This window comes from Podarcis bocagei, assembly GCF_964188305.1.
Source record: "Podarcis bocagei genome assembly, chromosome: 18".
Lineage (NCBI taxonomy): Eukaryota > Metazoa > Chordata > Lepidosauria > Squamata > Lacertidae > Podarcis > Podarcis bocagei.
The window spans coordinates 12,456,454-12,481,019 of NC_138144.1; the positions used below are offsets into that span (position 1 = coordinate 12,456,454).

The window sequence follows — 24,566 nt, forward strand, 5'->3', positions numbered from 1 at the left end:
GAGAACAGGCCCCCTTTGGCCTGATCCAGCAAGCTTGTCATGTGTTGGAGGCAGGGGTGCCAACTTGAGTAAAATATTGTGGGGACCCAGGTAAGCCCCTCCCCACATGATGCAGTGTGTGCACACCACCTGAGTAGGAATGCCTGTCCACTTTGTGGGGGCCCAGCTCCCTGAAATATTCTATTGTGGGGGCTGAAGCCCCCACAGCCCCTAGGAGTTGGAGGCTCTCCCAAGGATTAGTCCCCAACTGCAGTTGTCTGTTTGTGTCATTTAGTTGAAAGCAGCCCCCCCCCATGGAATCCCAGTATCTTCCCAGAAGTAGAAGCATTTCCCCAACCCTCTCACAATGAAAGTGCAGGATAACAACCCCATAGTTCCCGAAGAAGGGAATTCTTCTCAGCCCCAAGTAACGGCTGCAGCGGCCAATGATCAGGACGGCTTTCGTTCCATTTCTCCTTTGCTTTCCACAAGAAATGGCTCAAGGAGAATTGTTCCTCGGCTGCCTTGTCAGGGGCCCCAATCCCAAGGCTCCCCATCCCCAGGCAGCACCTGCAGATTCTCCCACGGACAAGAGAAGGGCTGAACCGAAGGGCTGAGCACCAAGCGGCTCATTGAGATGCAACCAGGTCAGCACCGCATCTTCTGATATTGAGTCAGAATCTCCTTTCTTATAACTTGAAGCCAATAGTTCAGGTCCTCCCTTCCAGAGCAGCAGAAAACAAACTTGCTCCCTCTTCCATGGGACAGCCCTTTAGATATTTGAAGATTGCTCTCCTATCTCCTCTCAGACTCCTCTATGCTAAACATACCCAGCTCCTCCAACCATTCCTCATCAGGCTTGGTTTCCAGATCCTTGATCATCTTGGTCGCCCTCCTCTGCACACCTTCCCGCTTGTCAACATCCTTCTTAAATTGTGGTGCCCAGAACTGGACACAGGACTGACCAAGGTGTGGTCTGACCAAGGCAGAATAGAGCAGCACTATGACTTCCCTTGATCTGGACACTACAGTGGTACCTCGGGTTACATATGCTTCAGGTTACATATGCTTCAGGTTACAGACTCCGCTAACCCAGAAATAGTGCTTCAGGTTAAAAACTTTGCTTCAGGATGAGAACAGAAACTGCTCCGGCGGCGCGGCAGCAGCAGCAGGCCCTGTTAGCTAAAGTGGTGCTTCAGGTTAAGAACAGTTTCAGGTTAAGTACGGACCTCCGGAATGAATAAAGTACTTAACCCGAGGTACCACTGTATTCTGCGTATGCAGCCTAGAGTAATGTTAGGGCTTTTTTTGCTGCTGCATCACCCTGTGGACTCATGTGGTCCACTTTAGACCCCAGGATCCTTTCCACATGTCTTACTGGCATGTGTCCAAAATGGGAAGGGGAAGGTGGACCTAAGTGGGAGGGACACAGTGTATTACCAAATCTTCCAGAAATCTGAATACTTGAAATCTGAAAGGGTCAAGAATCCCTTGCCAAAGCCATTTTAGCCCGTTTTCTTCCCCCAATGTAGAACTTCTGCAGTCTGCAGGACAAGCATGGAGCCGCCAGTAGTCCCTGCTGGGAAACCAGTGCTGGGGGGAGAGAAGTGCCGCCCTGTTGCTGGGGGAGGCAGCACCCGCTGCAGGCTGACCCTGGTCTCCATCCTCCTGGTTGCCATCACGGCCAGCTGTGGTGGGATCCTGATGGGTGAGTCCATCCATGCAGAAATTTGATTCATTTCTCAAACTTGCCTTACTTTCTTAAATTTGTGTACCCTGCTTCCCTTCTTTTTCAGGCGTTTACACCTGAATTCATTGCAATATCTCATTAGCATTACAGTCATACCTCGGGTTACAGATGCTTCAGGTTGTGTTTTTTCGGGTTATGGACGCGCTGAAACCCGGAAGAACTGGAGCGGGTTACTTCCGGGTTTTGGCAGTCGCACATGCGCAGAAGCGCCGAATCACAACCTGCACGTGTGCAGACCCTGCGGGTTGCGAATGCTGTGGGTTGCAAACTTGCCTCCAGCATGGATCGCAACCCAAGTGTCCACTGTACTTCATTCATTTTGTAATGTTTATGTGCTGCTTGGCAGCCTGTCCAACAGGTGCAGATTGGGGTGCTTCTGTCCTGGCTTCTGCCATCCCCCCCTTAACGCTGGTGCTTTTACACCAACCCACCCTGTGCCTCTTCCTCTCTGCAGCCTTCCTGGTGAAGCAGGAGTTCCTGGCAGATCACCTGGTGGAGCTGCAGGGCCTCCGTTATGAGAGCAGCCTGCAGTGCCCGAGCTCCAACTATCGCCGCACCTTGACCCCCGTCCTGGAGAGGCTGGTGAGGGCAGAGAGAAGAGCCCCTGTGGGGCATGGGTGGGTGGGTGGTTCTGCAGATGAATCCTCCCCCATAAGCACTGGAGGAGCTGGGGGTTTGGGGTGGCCATGGCAGGCTTTGATTTCTGATCCCTTCAAGGCAGGAGCAATACTGGATTTAGGGGGCTGCAGGCAAGGCAACACAAAATTGAAAACATCAATCACTGATAAGATCCATGTGGGGGCGCCAAATTTTGGCCTTGCACAGGGCGCCATATCACCACTTTTTCCTGCTGGGGGTGCAGGGAGGAGGTTCGCTGACAGTGGGGAGCCAGCTGTAAATCACACTTAGCAAGCTGGAGTTCATGCTCTCTTAGCAAAAACAGAAGTGTCAGGCCTAATGAACACAGCAGCTCACCTCTGGTAGGTCTTGCTCCCATGAAGCGGTTGCTGAGGCTAAAGGTCCCCATCTCCCCACATCTATCTAAGCCTCCTCCACCCCAGGGTTTCCCCCAAGCAATCACAGACTGTACCTGCATGCAGCCAACCTCTCCCCTGCCCTCTTCATGCCTCTTCTTGTTCTGGGAGAACAGCGCAGAGGAGAGCTTGTTGGCACAGGAGTGGGAGACCCCCCCTGACTTCCCAGCCAGACTCCTCCCTGCCTCTTGGCCTCCTTCCTCTCCTGTTTCAGCTTCTGCCTCTGATTCTTGACTCCTCTCTGCCACAGACTCTCCCCGCTCACAAAGCCCTGTTACCTCTTCCTCGTCTTCTCCCTCTTCTCCCTCGTCCTCGTCCCCCTAGGCTCTGGGCCTTCTTTATTGGGGGTTCCCCCAGCTGGTTCCTCCCACCATTCCTCTGCATTCAACCAGTTCATGACAGTCACCCGTTTGCCCCCCCCCTCTTTTCTGTCCCGTCTCAGTTTAAAAGCAGCTTTCAGAACTCAGCCCTGGAAGGGACCTGTGATAGGTGCTCCGTCTTGCAATACAGGTAGGCTAAGCCATGGAGTGTGTCCTGCTCTGCCCCGCCCTGCCCTGGTGCTGCAGGTGAGGGGAAGCAGCCTGGCCCCCACCTCCTGCGCTTGTGTCTCCACTTGGCAGGAAGGGCAATGCCAGCATCCTCGTCCACTTCCGCCTATGGTTCTCCTCGCAGCCGCTCAGCCCAGACGCAGAAGAGCAGGCGCTGGAGAGGGGCCTGGCAGCTGCGCTGGGCAATGGAGGAATCGCCCTGCCCTCCTACGGCACCATCTGGGCAGCCTCTCTCACAGGTAGCATGGCATCATCCCTCGCCCATCGTCCAGGGGTAGGGAGGGCAGGCATGCAGGTGGCCTCGCCTTCTTCTCATCACCCCCCTGTGAGGTAGGCTAGGATGCAAGCAAGATCAGTCCCTGCCTGAGTGCAGAAATTCAGATAGGGGCCTCCTACTCCTCCTGCCAGTCACTGCAACCTTCTCACCCTGGGGGCGAGATGGCAGCTTTTGCATCTCAGCAAGGAAGGTGAGGGGAGAGCTGAGGCTTCCTCATTGGATGGTAGCCAAAAGGTTTGGCCTTGCTGGACCAGAGGAAGCTTAGAAAATCTTTGCACTCTGTGTAGGGGGAGCTGTGGCAATGAATGCGGGGGCTTTGTCCACACACACACACACACACACACACACACACACACACACACACACCTGTCCTCATCATGATATTGTTAAATATTTGTATACTGCCCTATACTTGTTGATCTCAGGGGCAGTGCACAAGATAAAGTTACAATATAAAAACACAGAATACATGATAAAAGTAAAAACCAAGACAACCCAATAATCTCACCTTAAGCACAAGTTGTCCCCAAAGGAACCCAGGAACTACATTTGGCCTCTCATGGAGGTACAACCCCAGCCCCCTTAAATTACAGCTCCCAGGATTTGGGGGGGGGGCAGGGAGCCATGTACTCTAAGGGTCAGGCATGGGTCCAGAGCCCTGTGGGTTCAAGAGACTTGCTGGGGATTTCAGGAGAGGAGGGGTCCCAGTTCTGGGCTGGAGTGGCCTCCATGGGGAGCATTTGGGCTTTTGGAGATCAGCCCCCATTCTTCGCCCCCCCCCTCTCACACAGGGCTGAGCAGCGACTCCCCTTCAGGAACAGGACTGAAATCAGGTAGGCTTCTTTTAACATTTTGTGAGCTCAGGACGTGGCTGGAGAGCAAAACAGTTTTATTCTCTGCAAAGCCATGGGGGAGGGGGAGGAAGGGGCTATCTATGGCTTCTGGCCATGCTGGCTCTGCAGGAAGCAGACGGCCAGTTGCTGGGCATCTTAAGCAGGCAGGAGAAAAGGCTGTTCTGCTCAGGACCTGCTTGGGGATTCCCATGGCAAGGCGAGGTCCAGCTTCCACAGGGCTCCCCCGAGGACCTTGGCCCTCCCCAAAGAGCAGCTGCCTCGGGGGAAAGAGGCTGGGACCCATCCTGCTACCACCCTTGCAGGCACCTGCCCAGGGACAGCCTTCACCTGCCACAGCGGCCAGTGTGTGCCACGTGAGAACGTGGAGTGCGATGACCGGAGTGACTGCCTGGACGGCTCCGATGAGGCAGAGTGCGGTGGGTCCTAGTCTTCTCCTTCCTCTCCTTCCTCCTTTGCCCCTCCTTCTTCTAGAGGTGCTGGGACATTCCCATCCAGGGATGGTCTCCCCTGGGTCTCTCTCTTCATTCCATATCCTGGCGGGGATTTCCCCCACGTGGTTTCAAGGGTGAAGCAAAGGGGCCTCTTTGGTGGTTGCATTAAACCAGGGGTCAGCAAGGTTTACCTTGCCTGGGCCAGATTGGTCCTGCAGAGATCCCTCTGTGGGCTGGATCGTGCGCGTGCATGAGCACATGCACCCACAATTTTCGGCGTCTGCACATGCACAGATGCAATTTTTGGCATCGTGGAAGCTAGTCCCTGCACCGTGCTGCGCCAGTTTAGCGCAGCATGTGAGCGAGCAGCTCATGGACCTGTCAAACGACCTCTACAGGCTGCTTCTGGCCAATGGGCCTTAGGTTGCTGACCCCTGCATTAAACAATTAAATGTGCAAAAAGGAAGGCGTTAAGATGAACACTGGAAGTGGCAGGTGGGAGCTGCCATCTCAGAAACGGACTCCCCCTCCAGGAGAATGCTTCTTACTGCCTGCTGCTGGCACCTCCTTGTATCAATGAACATAAGAACAGCCCTTTGAAAGCCGTCCAAGCTGGTGGCCGTAGTCCATAGTTTCACCAAGTGAAGGATTTTCTCTCTGGGTTCTGAATCCCTCTGCTTACTGCTGCCACCTGGGGACAGATAATTGTACCTGCAGCCTCTTTTTAACCATTCTGCTGCCACCTGGTGGCATGTTGGAGTTGCTGCAGACCATTTCTACCCCTGAGTGGGGACTGCTGACCACCCCTCCCTTGTCTCTTGCAGACTGTGGGTCTCGGCCGGCCATGCAGGCAGCCAACCGGATTGTCGGGGGGTCGGAGGCCACTCGGGGGGAGTTCCCCTGGCAAGTCAGCCTGCGGGAGAACAACGAGCACTTCTGTGGGGCCACAATCCTGGCTGCCAAGTGGCTGGTGTCTGCAGCACACTGCTTCAACGAGTAAGCCCGGCCGGACCCATTTCCTTGCTTCTCCCGCAAGAGACTGAGTGCACCATGCCTTGCTGGGTTGTGGCAAGTGGGCAGCTCTCTGGTGCTGAGAACCTTGCAGGGTTAGGGAAAGAGACTGGAGGTGGGTGGGTGGCACATGGGGCAGCTGCTGGGTCTCAGGCCTTCGGTGTGTCAGGGGCTCACCCTGCATGCAAAGACAGACTCCGATGGACAGAGCAGATGAGACCGAGTGTGGGTTCAGCAGCCAAGAAGGCAGGTTCTGCCTGTGCCGGTGAGGGAAGTGTGGCTATTCAAACAATAACATTATTAACAAGTCACGGTGCTTTTAATAAACACATTCCAGATATATTTGTATTTATCCACACAGTATCTGCAAGAGCTGCCATCTCCTATCCATTGTTCAAAGTGGCCCATGTCAAAATCTCCCCATTGAATCAATATCAGTCTATTGGCAGACAGAAGGGTGCAAGGAGTCCATTGATGTGCCCTGAAGCTCTCCTGCTGCCAACAGGTTCCAGGATCCGGGCACCTGGACGGCCCATGCAGGCACCGTCTGGCTGAGCGGCAGCGAGAGCAGTGCAGTGAAGACTGGTGTGAGCCACATCCTCAAGCACCCCTCCTATGACACAGACACGGCCGACTATGATGTGGCGCTGCTGGCGCTCTCTGAGCCTTTGCCCTTCGGCAAGTACGTCCAGCCCGCCTGCCTGCCGGCCTCCAGCCATATCTTCCCCTCTGGCAAGAAGTGCTCCATCTCCGGCTGGGGTTACCTCAAGGAGGACTTTTGTAAGCACAACCTTTAGCGAGGCAAAAGTGGAAGGAGGAGTGGGGGCCACGGCTCGGCCGAGCCTACCTCCCAGGGCTCCTGTGGAGATGGGGGTGGTGTGGCTCAGGCAGGGCTACTACAGGGGGCAAAAGGGGCTGAGCTCTCCACTGAATTGGGCAACTGTCCCTCTGAGGGATCCATCTGAGGAGGAGCTCTCCTTGGCTTCACAGACAGCATTGTACGGTGGGTAGTTTTGCCACAGGCAGGGAGGTAAAGGTGAGTCTTGGTGTGGCTGAGCACTCCAGCCTCAGTTGTCCCCTCAGTGTGCTGCTCCCTACTGGGGGGCAGGTGGGGACCTTAAGGTTGCTTTTCTGCACAAAGGTTGAGGTTGCTGCTGCTCCACCTCCTTCCCCACCTCCTCTTCCCTCTCGTTGCCCCTGGCCAGCTTCACCCAAAGGAACATGGTTTGGGGCAGGAGGAACTGAGCACCCCCCTTTTCTCTGTTCATCCTGAGATACCAGCCAACCCTTAGCACAGATTTGGTTTGATTTAAGATTGTTCTTCTGCTTTCCCAGCTCGCAAGAGCAGCAGCATTTTAAAAAGCGAGTGAAGAGACATTGCAATTACTATAAGGGAAAGCACAGCAACATTTTGAAAGGAGCAGCAGCAACACGTTCATCAGAAGAATTACACACAGGTCCAGTTATCCAAACTCTCCTTCAGAAAAAAAGTAAAAAAATCCTTGTCCAAACGTGACAAATTCATACCAAAACCTCACCATACAAGCTGTGGATTCAAATATCCAAACAGCCAGAGCTGCATTTTGTACTTCAAGGAAACAAGCAGCCTTAAAGAATCCTGACTTCTTTTGTTTTGCTTGTCCACAGCAGCCATTCCATCAGAAAACATGGTGTGGATTTGAAGAGAGCATTTCCTGCTTCCTTGTTTGCCTTTTGCAAAGTTTCAGGATTTCCTCCTATTTTCTAATAATTTTTGGGTCAAAATTAGAAATGAACCCATAGGAACTGATGAAAATCATTGCCTTGTTATGCAAACGCAGACCTAGCAAATGATTTCATGAGAATGCTTTGCATTCTGATAGTGGGACCTGTGTGGAATGCAATTCAACAACCCTATAGCCATTCAGTGCAGTGCCTGCCCCTCAGCTGCCCTGCCCTGGAGAGCTCAGGGTGCCTGGAACTGGCAGGAGGAGTCCCTGTCAGGATGCGTCCACCTGAATTGCCCTCAGGCCTTGCCACTGGGCTCCACCTTCCCTCTCTCCTCAGTGGTGAAGCCAGAGCTGCTGCAGAAGGCCGTAGTGGAGCTGTTGGACCAGACACTATGCACCAGCCTGTACAGCAACGCCCTCACCGACCGGATGCTGTGTGCCGGCTACCTGGAGGGCAAGGTCGACTCCTGCCAGGTATGGCCAGAAGCAGCCTCTGGGAGAGGGCATGTCTGGCTGCAGCGGGAGCTCTGGGAGGAGGCCTCTGGCATGCCACAGTGCCCTTCTTCTCTCCTCACCTACAGGGGGATTCTGGGGGCCCACTGGTTTGTGAGGAGCCCCCAGGCCGCTTCTTCCTGGCCGGAATCGTCAGCTGGGGCATCGGCTGTGCGGAGGCCAAGCGCCCAGGGGTCTATGCCCGGGTCACCAGGCTGCGGAACTGGATCCACGACACCATGGCCACGTTCACGGCCCCACCAGGCCTCACCCTCCCCTCAATGGCCTCCACCACCCTCCTGCCTCTGGCGTCCACCAAGGGCACCACCACCACCATTGGCAAACCCCTACCCAGCCCCACCACGGCCGGGGGCAGGCCAGCTGCCACAGTACCACAGCCCCAAGGTAGAAAGCCCCCTGCCCTGCACAGGGCCCAACTGGACTCCTCCTGGGGCTTGGGGCACAGCCGTCGCAAGCTCACCCATCTTTCTCTTTGTGCAGAGTGCGGCCGCCGGCCCGGCTTCTCCAAGCCCATCAAGATTGTGGGGGGCCTGGATGCCTCTCGCGGGGAGGTCCCCTGGCAGGTCAGCCTGAAGGAGGGGCTGCACCACTTCTGTGGGGCCACCATCATCGGGGAACGGTGGCTCCTTTCAGCTGCCCACTGCTTCAACCAGTAAGTAGGGAGAAAGGTGGTTGCCTCAGGTCCAAATTGTAGAGTTCGAAGGGGACCCCCAGGAGCCACCCAGGCCAACCCCCTGCAATGTAGGAACTGCAGCTAAAGAATCCCAGACAACACTAAGGTTGCAGGTTTGATCCCCGTTTGGGACAGTTGCCCCTTCCTACATTGCAGGGGATTGGCATAGAGGAGCAGGTCTACAGTTCTGGGATTCCATGCCTGCCCACTCTCTGCTTAAAAGGAGGAAGAAGGGTGCCCCACTTTCCAATCAGCACCCTCCGCTCTCCGAAATTGGGAAATGGATCCTGGGAACTTCGGCAAATGGGGACTCAGGTGCTGTAATGGTTGTAGCTTAGTGTGGCACCTTAAGGGCAATTGATGTCACCAATCCGCACTATCAGTTGGCACTATTTGGTTGGCACCAAACCACCCATTTCCCCAGAACCAGGAGAAATTCCACCCACAGCAAGAGGTTCCTGGGTTGGGCGGAGGAGGCTTAGTGGGCAATTTCCGATTGCTTGAAAGCTGTGAGGACTTTCAGTCTTGGCAACTGATTTTCATGCAGTGAGACCACTGGGATCCTGCTCAGCCAAGTCTGTGGAGGTTGTGTTTTTGCAAAGAAAGAGTTCTCTCCAACTTTGAACTGGCTGATTACTGACTGACAGGCTGTTGTCACTCAGGAGGAGAGGAAGGAGCTGGGTGGGGGAGAGACCCCTTTGTGGGCATGGTGACCCCCAGAGATGAGCCTCCCCCATTCACCCACCTGCCCCTGGCCTGGCCGCCACTAATGGTCTGTCTGCGCCTGTGTCTCGTTTCTGCCCGTGCTGGTAGCACCAAGGTGGAGTACCTGACAGCCTTTGCAGGCACCACCTGGCTGTCGGCGGCAGACAGCAGCTCTGTGAAGGTGAGCGTAAGGCAGGTGGTTCTGCACCCGTCCTACAACCCGGCCCTGCTGGACTTTGACGTGGCCGTCCTGGAGCTGGAGCGCCCCCTCCCCTTCGGCAAGGTCATCCAGCCCATCTGCCTCCCTCTGGCCGTCCACAAGTTCCCCGTGGGCAGGAAGTGCATGATCTCCGGCTGGGGGAGCCTCCAGGAAGGCAATGGTAAGCACTTTCCCCTCCCCCTTGCAGGCAGCGCAGGAGCCAAGGAGGCTGGTAGGAGCAGTTTCAAGCAGGGAGCCTTTTCCAAACCCCGCTTGGAGATGCTGCAGAGGACAAATAGCTCAGAGGGTGGAGCATGAGACTCTGAATCTCAGGTTCATGGGTTTGAGCCACATATTGGGCAAAAGATTCCTGCATTGCACAGAATTGCACTAGATGACCCTCAGGGTCCCTTCCTTCCACAACTGAACCTTTCTGCATGCAAATCAGGCTGCTGAGCTAGTAGGGAAGGGATATTCCAGAACGTTCAGCTTTAAAAACAACACACACACTTTTGTATGTGGATCCTCCGTGTGCAGGAGCAGTCTACCTGGGCTGTTTCACAGAATTGTAGAGTTGGAAGAGGTTCTGAGGCATGCCACTAGTCCAGTCCTTGCAATGCAGGAATCTCAACTCAAGCATCCCTGACAGATCCCTGCTCAAAAACCTCCACCGCCCTCCAAGGGAGTCTGTTCCACCATCAAATTGCTCATGTCTTCAAAAAGTTCTTCCTAATGTTTAGTCAGAATTGCCTTCCCTGCAAGCTGAACCTGTCAGTTCGAGTCCTGCCCCTCAGAGCTGCAGAAAACAAGCTGGCTCCACCTTCCATGCGGCAGCCCTTCAGATATTTGAAGACGGCCACCCCCATATTTCTTCCCTCTTCCTTTCATGGGTGTCCTGGAAACTTCCCTCCAGGAGCTACTGGACACTGCTCTGCCCCCTGGCCTGACCTTCGCTCCTCCCCTCTGCCCTCCCCCTCCCTGCAGCCTCCAAGCCAGAGAACCTCCAGAGAGCCTCTGTGGGAATAATTGACCAGAAAACCTGCAACGTCCTCTACAACTTCTCCCTGACGGAGCAGATGATCTGTGCTGGGTTCCTGGACGGGAAGGTTGACTCCTGTCAGGTGAGGGTGACTGAGGGGGGCCAGCCTGGGATGCCCCATTCCCACTCAGCTTCCAAAGTGCACCTGATCACAGAGCTGGGCGCTCATTGGAAGGCCCCTGTTTTGAAGTGTAACGTTCCCCCTGCAGAGCGGGCCACTCTGGTTAAAAGGACCTTCTTTAGGGGTCCCAGGGCTCTTTTCCAGACACACTAGGGGCCACTCTGCCTCTGGGATTTGGTGAGGGCGGAGTTGAGAAGAGACCCCTGTGAGACTCCAGAGGGAGCTTCTCCTGTCTGGGAAGCTTTGTTAGCCCTTGCTGAGCTGGTTGCTCCCATCTCTCCCCGCAGGGCGACTCGGGGGGGGCCCTGGCCTGTGAGGAGACGCCAGGCGTGTTCTACCTGGCGGGGCTGGTCAGTTGGGGGGTCGGCTGTGCGCAGGCCAGGAGACCCGGTGTCTACGCCCGCATCACCAAGCTCAAGGCCTGGATCCTGGAAACTATCTCACCATGCCCCAGCACCACAACCAAGGCCACAACCAGTGGCGGCGCCTCCTCCTCCTCCCCCAGCCTGCCTTCGGCTAGTCAAAGGACCTCCCAGGCCAGCCTCAGGGTCACCCCCAGCACAGCCAGGCCACCAACCAACACCCCGAGAGCCACCCAGTTCGCAGGTAAATGGCGGGGGCACGAATGGGCAGAGGCTGAGCATATAAATAATAAATTATTGTGATTATTAGCAGGGTGCCAGGTGAAGGCTGATGCCCTCAGGAGCCTGCCCTCCAAGGCAGGGGGTGTAGGACACTGCAGGGGTCATCTTTCTTGCTGTGAGAGACTAAACATGGCCGCTGCCCCACTGGGAAGCCTCTCCTTTGGGCTGGGCCTGTCACTGTGCCCAGCCCTTTTGTGGCCCACACAGCTGTGCCCAGCGAGCTGGGGGACCCCTGTGCAGGCCAAGAGGGTGGAGGGTCTCAGCTCCCCTATTAACTTGCTCCCCACCCTTCCTGCCCCCAGCTGTGCCCTGCACCCCATCCACCTTCCAGTGCTCTGGCAAAGTCTGCATTGGGAAAGCGAACCCCGAATGTGACGGCGTCATGGACTGCAGCAACGGCAGGGACGAGGCCAACTGCAGTAAGTGATCTCCCCTCTCCCCTAGTCCACATTTAGCTTTGCTCACCCCCAACCAGACGGTGTGGGGGGCAAGCAACGTGGCGGGGGCTCACAAGGGTGTCCTCTCAGCCTGCTTCTCTTCCCACCCACCTAGACTGTGGCTCAACCTCAGCTTTGGCCTTCAGCAAGATCGTGGGGGGCAGTGGCGCAGCACGAGGGGAGTGGCCGTGGCAAGCGAGCCTGTGGCTGCGGAGGAAGGAGCACAAGTGTGGGGCAGTGGTGGTGGCTGACCGCTGGCTTCTCTCGGCTGCTCACTGCTTCGATGTGTGAGTTGGGCGGCTGGGATGAGCGCTGGGGGTGGGGAGAGGTGGCATATGAGTCAGGGGGGAAGGGGGTCTTTCTGCAGCCATTGCTCCCCTGCTCCAGGAACAAGCTCCTTGCTGGTGAAGAAGAGGACCCCATCCTCTGTGCCTCCCCAAGCCAGCAATGTTTTCATAGCACAGGAGGGCACTGCCAGACCTCCCTCCCTTTGGATCCCAGGCACCCCCTTTCCTGTGAGCCCCCAACCAAGGCCAGTCCACTCAAGAGGTGAGATGAGGCAACTGCCTCAGGTAGCAGGATCCATTGGGGCAGCAGGTGCAGTCTCCAAGGAATGCACCAAGGTGAAGGGGAGGGGCTGCTGGTCTCCTCCCACCCTTGTTCCTGATGTAGACCTTGACTCCTGGCTGGGAAGTGGAGGGAGCCACTGGGTGGTTCTCCTCAGGTGCCAAAATGTCTTGGGCCAGCCCTGCCCCCCCCTTTCCCTGGAGATTGGAGAGACGGGGCAGGCCTTGGGCTGGCCAAGGGTCCCAGGTGCACTGTCCTTCTCAGCTACAGCGACCCTAAGATGTGGGTGGCCGTCCTGGGGACACCCTTCCTGAGCGGCCTGGACGGGCGGGTGGAGAAGGTGTTCCAGATCCACAAGCACCCCTTCTACAACATCTACACACTGGATTACGATGTGGCGCTGCTGGAGCTGGCCTCCCCGCTGAGCTTCACCAGCACCGTCAAGCCTATCTGCCTGCCAGACCATGCCCACCTCTTCGGCCAGGGCGCCCGCTGCGTCATCACCGGCTGGGGCTCCACCAAGGAGGGAGGTAGGAAGGAACCTCTTCCTGGCTGGGTGGGGGAGCGCCCCAAAGAGGCAGCTCTGGCCCTTGGACCACTCCGGCTTCCCTCAAAACCCAGGCAGCCAAGCAGCCTCGGATCAGCTGGCTGGCTCTATGGGGTGCCCACAGGCAAAGGGCAGGATTGGGCCCTGGGCCTTCCTTGCTGTGAGTCTCCTGCCTCCTCTCGCTGCCGGGAAGCCCAATTCCACTCTGCCCTCCCCCGCAGGGCTGATGGCAAGGCAGCTGCAGAAGGCGGCCGTCAACCTCATCGCGGAGCAGGACTGCCGCCGCTTCTACCCCGTCCAGATCAGCAGCCGGATGGTCTGCGCCGGGTTCCTGCAGGGGTCTGTTGACAGCTGCTCTGTGAGTCTTGGGCGCCCCTCCCAGAGGGCTCACACCACCTCCCCCTCAGCCCTGGCTGCACCAGGTGGGATGGGAGGGAAGCCCACAGCTGGCCAGAAATGGCTGGAGCTGGGGGTGCTTATGAGAGGGGAGGAGGGGGAGAAGGCAGTTTGCAGGGCCTGGGGGGTCCCTTTGCCCCAGAGCCCCGTCCCCGCTCCTAAGGACACTCAGTGCCTTCTCCCTCCTCTGCAGGGTGATGCTGGCGGCCCCCTGGCCTGCAAAGAGGCTTCGGGAAGGTGGTTCCTGGCGGGCATCACCAGCTGGGGCTACGGCTGCGCCCGCCCTTACTTCCCGGGGGTCTACGCCCGAGTGACAGCCGTGCGGGGCTGGATTGCGCAGAACCTCAAGGCGTGACTCAGGGAAGAGGCAGGGAAGTGGGGCCTGGCTGGGAGATGGAAAAGCAACTCTCCTTTGGAAGACCCTATGCTTTTAACCAACAGAAGCACTTTTAGAACATGTTTTCTCTGAATAAAGAGGCTCGCCTGCCTCACTTGGACTTCACAAAAAGGGCAGGATGATGTTCCCCCTTCCTCTCCTGGCCTGTCCACTCTATCACCCCATGATCTCTGGCCATGACCCTTGTGGAAGGAGGGCAGGTGACCCTGAGCCGAAGGACGGATGGACAGACAGGGATCCTTGCCTCAGGAAGAAAGCGTTTCCCTTGGACAGTCTGGCCAGAGACACTGCCTCGACTTCCCTTCCTGCCGTAGCTTGGCCCCTGGGGGGGGGGGCTCTGCCTTGTGCCGAAGGGCTGGATGTGGGGTGGCCTCAAGCCTTCTCTGTGCAAAGTGAGCAAGAGAAGCGCTTGGAGGCCAGAGCAACGGACAATTAAACAAACCCCTTTGTGGAGTTTGGTGTGTGCTGGGGATTTTGTGCTATGCATAGAATCATAGAATCATAGAATCATAGAGTTGGAAGAGACCACAAGGGCCATCGAGTCCAACCCCCTGCCAAGCAGGAAACACCATCAGAGCACTCCTGACATATGGTTGTCAAGCCTCTGCTTAAAGACCTCCAAAGTAGGAGACTCCACCACACTCCTTGGCAGCAAATTCCACTGTCAAACAGCTCTTACTGTCAGGAAGTTCTTCCTAATGTTTAGGTGGAATCTTCTTTCTTGTAGTTTGGATCCATTGCTCCGTGTCCGCTTCTCTGGAGCAGCAGAAAACAACCTTTCTCCCTCCTCTATGTGACATCCTTTTATATATTTGAACATGGCTATCATATCACCCCTTAACCTCCTCTTCTCCAGGCTAAACATGCCCAGCTCCCTTAGCCGTTCCTCATAAGGCATCGTTTCCAGGCCTTTGACCATTTTGGTTGCCCTCCTCTGGACACGTTCCAGTTTGTCAGTGTCCTTCTTGAATTGTGGTGCCCAGAACTGGACACAGTACTCCAGGTGTGGTAGATAGATAGATAGATAGATAGATAGATAGATAGATAGATTCTTTATTGTCATTACACTAGTGCAACATTGCACAAGTGCAACGAAATTGGATGCCATCCCTTAAAAACAGTAAAAGCAAAACAACAACAACAACCAACCAAACCACCTTCCAACCACACCCACACCCACCCCCCAAAACTCCCAGATCTCACTATCGAGTTACAGCATTCAAAAAGGCCACAGCTCTTGGATAGAAACTGTTTTTCAGTCTATTTGTCCTTGACTTGATGTTTCTATACCTCCTGCCAGAAGGCAGTAGTGCAAACAGACTGTATCCCGGGTGAGATGGATCCTGCAGGATGTTGTTTGCTTTCCTAAGGCAACGGGAACCGTACAGTTCTTCCAAAGGTGGGAGAGGGTGACCAATAATCCTTTGGGCTGTGGTTATGACCTTCTGGAGCACCTTCCTCTCTCTAGCTGTACAACTGGAGAACCAAGCACAAATACAGTATGTGAGTATGCTCTCTATGGAGCCTCGGTAGAAGGACACCAGCAGTCTCTCACTCAGATTGTTCTTTTTTAAAAGTCTGAGGAAATAAATTCTCTGCTGGGCCTTCTTCACCAGAGCAGTGGTATTTGCGCTCCAAGTCATGCCCTGATCCATAATCACTCCCAAAAACCTGAATTCCGCCACCCTCTCCACCCGTTCCCCATTGATATACAAGGGCTGAATGTCCGCCTTTTTTTCCCTGTAATCCACCACCAATTCCTTGGTCTTAGCCGTATTAAGAGCCAGATTGTTCTCTCCACACCAAACACAGAGCCGCTCCACCTCGTCCCGATAGGCGGACTCATCCCCTCCTGAAATGAGCCCCACCACCGTAGTATCATCAGCAAACTTGATGATTTTGTTGCTGGAGTAGATGGCTGTACAGTCATACGTATAGAGAGCATAGAGCAGGGGACTCAACACGCAACCCTGTGGTGAGCCGGTGTTAAGGCTAAGGGCTGTGGACACAAGTGACCCTACTCTAACCCTCTGAGAACGTTCTGACAAAAAATCCAAAACCCAGAGACAGGTGGAGTTGGGGAGTCCAATCGTCTCTAGCTTGGACACCAGTCTATGGGGGAGGATAGTGTTAAAAGCAGAGCTAAAATCCACAAACAGCAGCCTCACATAATTCCCCGGCTGCTCCAGATGGGACAGAGCAGCATGGAGAGTGGTGGTGATAGCGTCTTCTGTGGATCTATTTGCCCTGTATGCAAACTGGTAGTTGTCAAAAGTTGATGGAAGACAAGAAATAATATGACGGCGCACCAGTTTCTCAAAACACTTCATGATGATTGGAGTCAGTGCAACTGGTCTGTAGTCATTCAAACTACTGATTGTGGATTTTTTAGGCAGAGGGACAATAGTTGACGACTTCAGGCAGGGTGGGACAATAGACTGGTGTAAGGACTTGTTGAAGATCGTAGTAAAGACCCTCGCCAGCTGATCCGCACAGCCCTTCAACACCTTTCCAGTGATGCCATCAGGTCCAGCCGCCTTCCTCGGATTCACCATCCTCAATACTTGTCTCACCTCGTGCTCCTCTACAGTGAATGAGGGGCCCCTATGGGCTGGTGGCTGTAATACCGGCGTCTCAGGTGGCTCCTTCTCGAAGCGAGCAAAGAAGAGGTTAAGCTCCTCCGCCAGCAAAGGGTCGCCGTCGACAGCGCCAAGGTTAGGTTTGTAGTTGGTAATATGCTGAATCCCCTGCCACATCTGTCTTATGTTGTTGCTCCTTAAATTATCCTCAATCCTCTGCCTATAATCCAGTTTTGCCCGTCGAATGCCCCTCTTCAAGTTTGCTCTTGCCACACTGTAAAGCTGCACCTCGCCCGACCTGAAAGCCCTGTTCCTTTCCCGCAGCAGGCACTGGACCTCTCCATTCATCCAGGGTTTTTGATTAGGATAAAACCGGATGGATTTATTTACTGTGACAGTGTCTGTGCAGTGATTGATATAGCACAGAACTGCCGCCGTGTGCTCCTCCAGGTCCGAACGATCGAAAATATCCCAATTGGTTCTCTCAAAACAGTCCTGCAGCTGGTGAATAGCACCTTCAGGCCAGATTTTAACAGATTTTAATATTTTAGGAGCCCGTTTCCTGAGTGGGATATATGCTGGTACCAGGAACAGAGACATATGGTTGGACTGGCCCAAGTGTGGCAGCTGCAAAGCCCTATAGCCGTGATTTACATTCGAATAGACTTTATCCAGTGTCTTATCCCCTCTTGTGGGGCATTTCACATGCTGATAGAGCGTTGGAAGCACTGTTTTAAGTTCAACATGGTTGAAGTCTCCCGTGGTCTGACCAGAGCAGAATACAGTGGCACTATTACGTCCCTTGATCTAGATGCTATACTCCTATTGATGCAGCCCAGAATTGCATTGGCTTTTTTAGCTGCCGCGTCACACTGTTGGCTCATGTCAAGTTTGTGGTCAACCAAGACTCCTAGATCCTTTTCACATGTACTGCTCTCAAGCCAGGTGTCACCCATCTTGTATTTGTGCCTCTCATTTTTTTTGCCCAAGTGCAATACTTTACATTTCTCCCTGTTAAAATTCATTTTGTTTGTTTTTGCCCAGTTCTCTAATCTGTCAAGGTCGTTTTGAAGTGTGATCCTGTCCTCTGGGGTGTTAGCCACCCCTCCCAGTTTGGTGTCATCTGCAAATTTGATCAGGATGCCCTTGAGTCCATCATCCAAGTCGTTGATAAAGATGTTAAATAAGACCGGGCCCAAGACAGAACCCTGTGGCACCCCACTAGTCACTCTTCTCCAGGATGAAGAGGAACCATTGATGAGCACCCTTTGGGTTCGGTCAGTCAGCCAGTTACAAATCCACTGAGTGGTAGCAGAGTCAAGACCGCATTTTACCAGCTTCTTTACAAGAATATCATGGGGCACCTTGTCAAATGCCTTACTGAAATCAAGGTAGGCTATATCCACTGAGTTCCCTTCATCTACCAGGCTTGTAATTCTGTCAAAAAATGAGATCAGGTTAGTCTGACATGACTTATTTTTCAGAAATCCATGCTGACTATTGGTGATCACAGCATTCCTTTCTAGGTGCTCACAGACTGTTTGCTTAATGATCTGCTCCAGAATCTTCCCTGCTATTGATGTCAGACTGACTGGGCGATAATTATTTGGGTCCTCTCTTTTCCCCTTTTTGAAAATAGGGACAACATTTGCCCTCCTCCAGTCTGCCGGGACTTCGCCTGTTCTCCAGGATTTCTCGAAGATGACTGCCAGTGGTTCTGAGATCACATCTGCCAGTTCTTTTAATACTCTTGGATGCAGTTCATCTGGCCCTGGAGACTTGAATACATCTAAACTAGCCAAATATTCTTGTACTGTCTCCTTAGTTATTCTGGGCTGTGTTTCCTTTGCTGAATCATTTGCTCCAAATTCTTCAGGTCGGGCATTGTTTTCTTTATCGGAGAAGACTGAGGCAAAGAAGGCATTGAGGAGTTCAGCCCTTTCTGTGTCCCCTGTTTGCATTTCACCATCTTCTCCTCTGAGTGACCCCACTGTTTCTTTGTTCTTCCTTTTGCTACGAACATACCCATAAAAGCCTTTTTTGTTGCTTTTAACCTCTCTAGCAAGCCTGAGTTCATTCTGTGCTTTAGCTTTTCTGACTTTGTGTCTACACGTGCTGGCTATTTGTTTGAATTCCTCTTTGGTGGTTTCCCCCCTTTTCCATTTTTTGTACACATCCTTTTTTAATCTTAATTCAGTTAAAAGTTCTTTAGATAGCCACCCTGGCTTCTTTAGGCACCTTCCATGTTTCCGTCTCATTGGTATTGCCTGACGTTGTGCTTTTACTATCTCCCTCTTAACAAACTCCCAGCCATCATGAACTCCCTTTCCTTTTAGTATTGCTGTCCATGGGATCTCACCCAGCACTTCCCTAAGTTTTATGAAGTCGGCTTTCTTAAAGTCAAGAAATTGAGTCCTAGTATGCTTGGCTGCTCCTTTCCGCTGTATAGTAAACTTCAGAAGAGCATGATCACTCGCGCCTAATGATCCTTCCACTTCTACCCCACTAACCAGGTCATCAACATTGGTTAGGACCAGATCTAAAATGGCTGTTCCTCTTGTTGCTTCTCCCACTTTCTGGACAATGAAGTTGTCTGCAAGGCCAGTGAGGAATCTGTTTGACCTTATGCTCTTGGCTGAGTTTGACGTCCAACAAATATCCGGGTAATTGAAATCCCGGATATGCAAACAAAGATTCTTTCTCCCAGCTACCCTTAAAAACAAAGCCAGCCCCAAAATCTGCAGAAACGGGGTGGGAATGTCTCCCTTGCTATCCACAGAGACCACACCCCCTCCCCACTTTCACAAAAAGCAGTACGAGGCCTTGGGCTCAACTGGAAGAGGTTCCCTGGGCATCTACCTAAATGATCCCCTGTGCAAGAGGGGAAAGGTCCCTTCTTGTAGAAATCCAGCATGTGAGGGAGAAGCGGCCAAGCATCTGTTTTCTTTCTCAGCACAGTTTGGTTCAGGCCTGCCCTATCTCCTGCCCCCAACCTAACTTTGTTCATTCCCTGTGCACCACCGGCTCCGAGTTCTGCAAGATCCAGCAGGGTGATGCCTGTATCCCTTCATCTGGCTTGGTCTGGGGGCAAGGGCACCTCGCCCACTTCACAAGCCCTGGGGGTGACTCAGCCAAGCAGTGAGCGGTGCCCCTGTAAGCCCTCCCTGTCATGGCACTGTGCCCGGGCGTGGGGCTGACTAGGACCCAGTTATCCTAAAGCAGGGGTGCCCAAACTTTTTTCAAAGAGGGCCAGATTTGATTACGTGAACATGACTGAGGGCAGACTAAAATTGTTGAGTTTTTTTAGGGTTGCAGTTGTTGACCCCAAAGTTGTTGAACTTTTTGGGAATCGAAGTTGTTGAGCTTTTTGACCCCAAGAAATAAACTGCCACTGGGTCTTTAATTAGACTTTAATTAGAAGCAGCCCATGTTGAGTCAGGGGCACACCTGCAATTGGCGGGACACTGTGGAGACCCCACTCTCAGGCACAAATATCTCTGAATGATTTCTCCACCCCTTTTCCAATTCTCACACACCCTCAAGTAACGGGGGAAGGCCCCCCCCCGCTAATTCAGGCCTCAGGCTGGTTCTCCCGGCTTCTCTTCATCCCCCTAGCTTGGCCCCCTCTACCTAAAGCTTGCTTCCATTTCTCAGCACAGGCCCACAGGAAGTCAACTTGGGGGGCTGGGAAGGCAGGGGCATAGGTCAATCACAGAATGGTAGCCTTGGAAGGCGACCTCGAGCGTCATCTAGTCCAACCCGCTGCAATGGGTTTGCTTTCCGTAGGACGGAGCGAGGGCGCCCCTGCTGGGCTGAGGCTCCTGCCGACGAGGCTCGTTCTCCCCAGAGGGTAAATCTGGATCAAATGGGGCAGAATTCTGAGTGCCACTGATGCCCTACAGACCCCCCCCCCCCCAAGCCGACGCCTGGAAGCGCCTCCACCAAGTCCTCCGGGGCGCGCGCTCTGCTGGGCTCTTTTCGGTCTCCTCAAACCTGCTCCGGAGCGTCGTGCTTGTGGGAAGCCGCCCCTTCCCGGGGCGACGCGCGACTCCGGAGTCAGTCCCGAGGGCTCTCGGAGGGACTCGCGAGCGACGGCGCGGCGGCTCCGGGGCGCGCTCAGCCGGGCCGCCGCGCGCCCCCGCGCAGCCCCTGCTGCAGCTGCCCGGCGGGGAGCGCGACGCGGAGCAGGCCGGGCTTGGAGGCGCCGGCGGGGAGCAGCCGCCCAGGTAGGGCCGAGCCGGGCGGGGGCGGGAAGGTCTTGGTCTGCTCCGGGCGCAGGAGAGGGGGAGCCGTCGGGTCTCCACGCCGGGAAGCGAGGCGGCGGCGGCGGGGGATGCAGCCCCGTCTCCAGCAACAGGCGCTCCTCGAAGTGAGGCCACAACTCGGGGCTCGGACAGGGCCTGGAAGCAGCGGCTCCGGCTCTTTGGAGCGGAGAAGGGGACTTCGAAAGCGGCCTGGAGGAGAAAAGCCCCGAGGCGGCGAGAGCGCGGAGCGCGGTGCCTCGTCCTCGGTCGCACGTGCTCGGAGAGCTGCTTTCCCTGGGGATCGGCGAGGGTTCCCCAGGACCTCAGTCGGGAATCTGCGTCCCCGCGACTTGGTGAGGCCTCCTCCTTGGTCCCCGGGCGCTCCTTGCTCCTGCTCTTTTTCAATGGTGCAATCCTGAGCAGCGTCGCCACGCTTCAAAGGGGGCGCTCATCTGAGGAGAGGCGACTGCGCAACCGCAGGGAGGAAAGGGCCGCCTGCCCGCGCCTCTGCTTGGAGGCGCCCCAGTGATTTGCCATGGGGAGATGAAGGGTGCTGGCCGAAGTGGGACTCCTTGGGCCTCGTTCGGTTGCTGCAGGGCTCTTCTGGTCTTCCAGATTCTCCCTGCCATTTGTTCAGACCGAGGACCCTCTTGCCTCCTTTGAGTGCCCCCCCTTCCCCTTGCAAATACTTGGTTTTTTCTCTCCCTGCGCACAGATGGTTGTTCTCTGCGGCGTCTCGTGCGCTCCAATGCACATGGTGTGATGGGGAGGGGAGAGGAGAGACAGAACTCCTGGGTCCTGCTCCTGACTCATCTTGAGCAAGTCTGTGCTGCGGACGTGAAAGGGGGGCTCTCCCTTTGTGCTGGGGGTGAGCGCACACACGCGCACACTTTTCTTCAGTAACGGTTTCTAATCTGTGTGGAACCTCTTTGAATTGTGCACTGAGGGGGTCACAGCTGGGCACAATCTGCCCTGATCCAGACTCGCCCAATATCATCAACATGGTGCTTGCTTGCATGCTTGCCTGCCTCCCTAAGTCCCACTGTGTTCCCTAGGCCGTTCTTGGAATTGTGACCTCTGTCACATGCAGACACCCTCCAGGAGCCACAGGTGAGAGCTGAGAGCGGGGGGGGGGGGGCAAAAGTGGACAATAACCCCCAAAAGGAGCAGGATGTGCCCCTCCCCATACAGCCCATAACCCCTCTCCTGCAGTATATCGGTCATCCTGAACTGCCTGCCACAAGCCTCTTGGTGATTGTGGTGTTTTCTGCAATTAGAATAACTTGAACTAGGAAGTCATCAGACTCTCTGGTTGAGTTTGAATTGCTGGTGTTCATGGGTCCTGGTGGCTTCCCTTCTTCATTTAAGACTGATTTTTGAAGGACCCAAAACAGTTAGTACACCAGGAAGTGCCATAAAACAGGCCACAAGTGTGCTTAGCAGTTGTTGTTTTTGGAGGGGTTGGTGCATGTGTGAGAGTCCCTGTGAATCCCTGTGAGTTATAAAGAGCTGCAAGACAGTCCTGTGAGGCATGCAAATTGTGAATTAGGGCACAGATGGTTCCCTCCAAGTTTCATTTTAAGATGCCTTGATAAAGATATTTATGGCTGCTTTTTTATTCTGCATCTATACATACCTTCCAACCTACCTACCCACCCCCACACATTCTAACTGAAGGCTGGAACAGATGTTTGGTTTCCGGTTCCCCAGTGGAGAATATTTGTGCCTTCTGGCATTTTGGTAGATGCTGCTGCTGTCACTGTTCTTGCTCAGGGTCGTTTTTTTGCTGCCTCTTTGATGGCCTTACCTGGCCAAGTGCTTCCTCTGGCTTCCTTTCCACATCCAGTGGTCCTGGACTAGCACCTTCCAGTGTTGAGGGCTGCATCCACTGATAGCCAACCTGCTCTAATGGTGAGAAGATGGCCTTGGGTTTGTTTCTCATTTGGCAACTTGTCCAGCTTTCCAAGTTATTTTGGCAGCTTCCTTTGGAAACTGATTCAGCTGAAATGAGCAAGCACTTCTCTTCCAGGAGAGCTTGTTGACTCCAAGCCTGAGTGTTACTGTTGGTGATAAGATGCTGCATTTGGTGTGCAAAGAGCTGTTCAGGATGCTGTGTGTGGCTTCAGCCCCCCTTCCTCAGAGCTACTGCTCTGGTGGAGATTGGGAGAAGCCATGGCGGAGTTGAGGCAGGGGAACCCTCCAGAGCCCTCACTGCGATTGCCTGAGTTGTATCTGATCTCCAAGGAAGTGCCGTGAGCAGCCTTCCTTTGCCCCCTTAGGCTTTTGCTACAGAGACGGCCTCTTCTCCTCTGATTCCTGTCACCTCCTCCCTGAGATGCTTTGTGGCTTTTTTGTTTGGATCACTAGCTGTCAACACCCCAGCATCGTTTTTTGCTCACTAATCGCTTCTCGACACATTTCCCATTGCTGAGAAGTTCCCTTTTAATTTGTAAGCCTGGAAAGAGACAGGCCTGTCTGGATGAAGTTGTGTTTGGTATTTAGAAGCAGGAGAGAGTGAGGGCTTGAGTGGATCCATCCGGTGAGGTCTTTTCATGGCTGGTTTGTGCTCCTCGCAGTCTGGAGGACTTGCTTCTGCTTTTTGGGAAATCTTTTGGTCTGGAGAAATGAGGCAATGCAGAGGCAAGCCTGTTCTAGGACCCCCCGCAGTGGGCAGCTTTAGGGGGCTCCTCTGTACGGAAGCCGGCTTGCAGCTCTGGGCCACAAAGGAGGAGGAGGAGGCCATTTCCTGCTTGTTTGTACTTCATTCTGCCTTAGAATAATAGAATTGCAGATTGGGAGGGACTGCAAGAGTCATCTAGTCCCCTTTCTACAATGCAGAAATCACAGCTAAAGCATCCAAATCAGGGGAGTATTCTGCTTTGCCTGCAGGAGATCCCAGGTTCAATCCTGATGGTGAGATTTCCAGTGCTGAAAACCAGCAGAGCTGCTGCCGGTCAGTTTTGGCAGTGCTGAGCAAGATGGACTTGGAATAAGGCCACTTCCGTTATTCCTAAGAGCCATGGGCAACACCAGTGAACCTCACCCAGGTCTGGCAGCTGGTGGGGGAGAGGGATAAAGGAGACCACAGTGGTGGACACCACCTGAGTGAGGGTCTCCCTAGACCAGTTCAGCCCCCACTGATGGGGGATATCTCAGCTGGCCAAGGAACCAAGGAGTGGGGAGAACACCAGCTCCTTCCTGGTTCAGAACCAAGACCCACTTTGCCCAGCACTTGCCTTGGCAGAAATCATGGTGGGCCAAAGGAAGATGGCTTGCTTTGTTGTTGGTTCGCCATGAAGTTTTAAGCTCTCCCTGAATTGGGAGGCTCTTGTTTCAGCTGACATCAGCACTGGCTGACCTGCTTGCCCCATGAATTTGTCTTGCACTTTTTAAAGACCTCTATGCTTTTGTTGGGTGGCGCTGTGGGTTAAACCACAGAGCCTAGGACTTGCCGATCAGAAGGTCGGCAGTTTGAATCCCCACGATGGGGTGAGCTCCCGTTGCTCGGTCCCTGCTCCTGCCAACTTAGCAGCTCGAAAGCACGTCAAAGTGCAAGTAGATAAATAGGTACCGCTCCGGCGGGAAGGTAAACGGTGTTTCCGTGCGCTGCTCTGGTTCGCCAGAAGCGGCTTAGTCATGCTGGCCACATGACCCGGAAGCTGTACGCCAGCTCCCTCGACCTATGGTTTTGTCCAAGTATTGTGTCTTTTTAAAAAATGTATTCTGAAAAATAGGAAGTCTGGGAAGAGACCAGCAAGTGTTTGCAAGAAAAGTGTCTTGGAAGTGGGGGAGATGGAAACAGACTAGATTTCATATTGACTCAATATCTCTTTCAAATCTCCGTTTAGAGCAGCAGCGAAGGCATCACATCAGGTGAAAGTGCTGCAAAGAAGGGGAGGGGAGGGATGGGAT

General features: G+C 54.2%; 2 protein-coding genes across 5 annotated transcripts in view; both read left to right on the forward strand.

Moving 5' to 3' along the window:
• The first annotated feature begins 45 nt into the window (after nt 1-45).
• On the forward strand, nt 46-14,284 carry TMPRSS9 (transmembrane serine protease 9). The gene is made up of 18 exons (XM_081177618.1): nt 46-1,687; nt 2,184-2,311; nt 3,206-3,273; nt 3,384-3,550; nt 4,380-4,421; nt 4,745-4,858; nt 5,698-5,869; nt 6,390-6,664; nt 7,931-8,067; nt 8,175-8,758; nt 9,593-9,864; nt 10,668-10,804; nt 11,131-11,449; nt 11,790-11,906; nt 12,040-12,211; nt 12,756-13,021; nt 13,260-13,396; nt 13,628-14,284. The coding sequence occupies exons 1-18, from the start codon at nt 1,537-1,539 to the stop codon at nt 13,787-13,789; spliced, it is 3,420 nt and encodes a 1,139-aa protein (XP_081033744.1). The 5' UTR covers nt 46-1,536; the 3' UTR covers nt 13,790-14,284.
• Nucleotides 14,285-20,240: 5,956 nt separating this feature from the next.
• Nucleotides 20,241-24,566, forward strand: part of LINGO3 (leucine rich repeat and Ig domain containing 3) — a 42,765-nt gene continuing 38,439 nt past the window's right edge. The window contains exon 1 of one of the 4 annotated variants that reach the window (XM_081177539.1): nt 20,241-20,260. The gene's annotated coding sequence lies outside the window, so the exon portion shown is untranslated. Of the gene's footprint in view, nt 20,261-20,569; nt 20,666-20,921; nt 21,008-24,566 lie in introns of those variants that run through there. The other 3 variants (XM_081177537.1, XM_081177538.1, XM_081177535.1) reach the window with 3 other exon arrangements.

Excerpts from the sequence above, each read along its gene's own strand:
- TMPRSS9 (XM_081177618.1), top strand. The coding sequence starts at position 1,537 with ATGGAGCCGCCAGTAGTCCCTGCTGGGAAACCAGTGCTGGGGGGAGAG. Across the intron at positions 11,450-11,789 it reads GAGAGCCACCCAGTTCGCAG|CTGTGCCCTGCACCCCATCC; the intron begins GTAAATGGCGGG and ends TCCTGCCCCCAG. Across the intron at positions 11,907-12,039 it reads CAGGGACGAGGCCAACTGCA|ACTGTGGCTCAACCTCAGCT; the intron begins GTAAGTGATCTC and ends CCACCCACCTAG.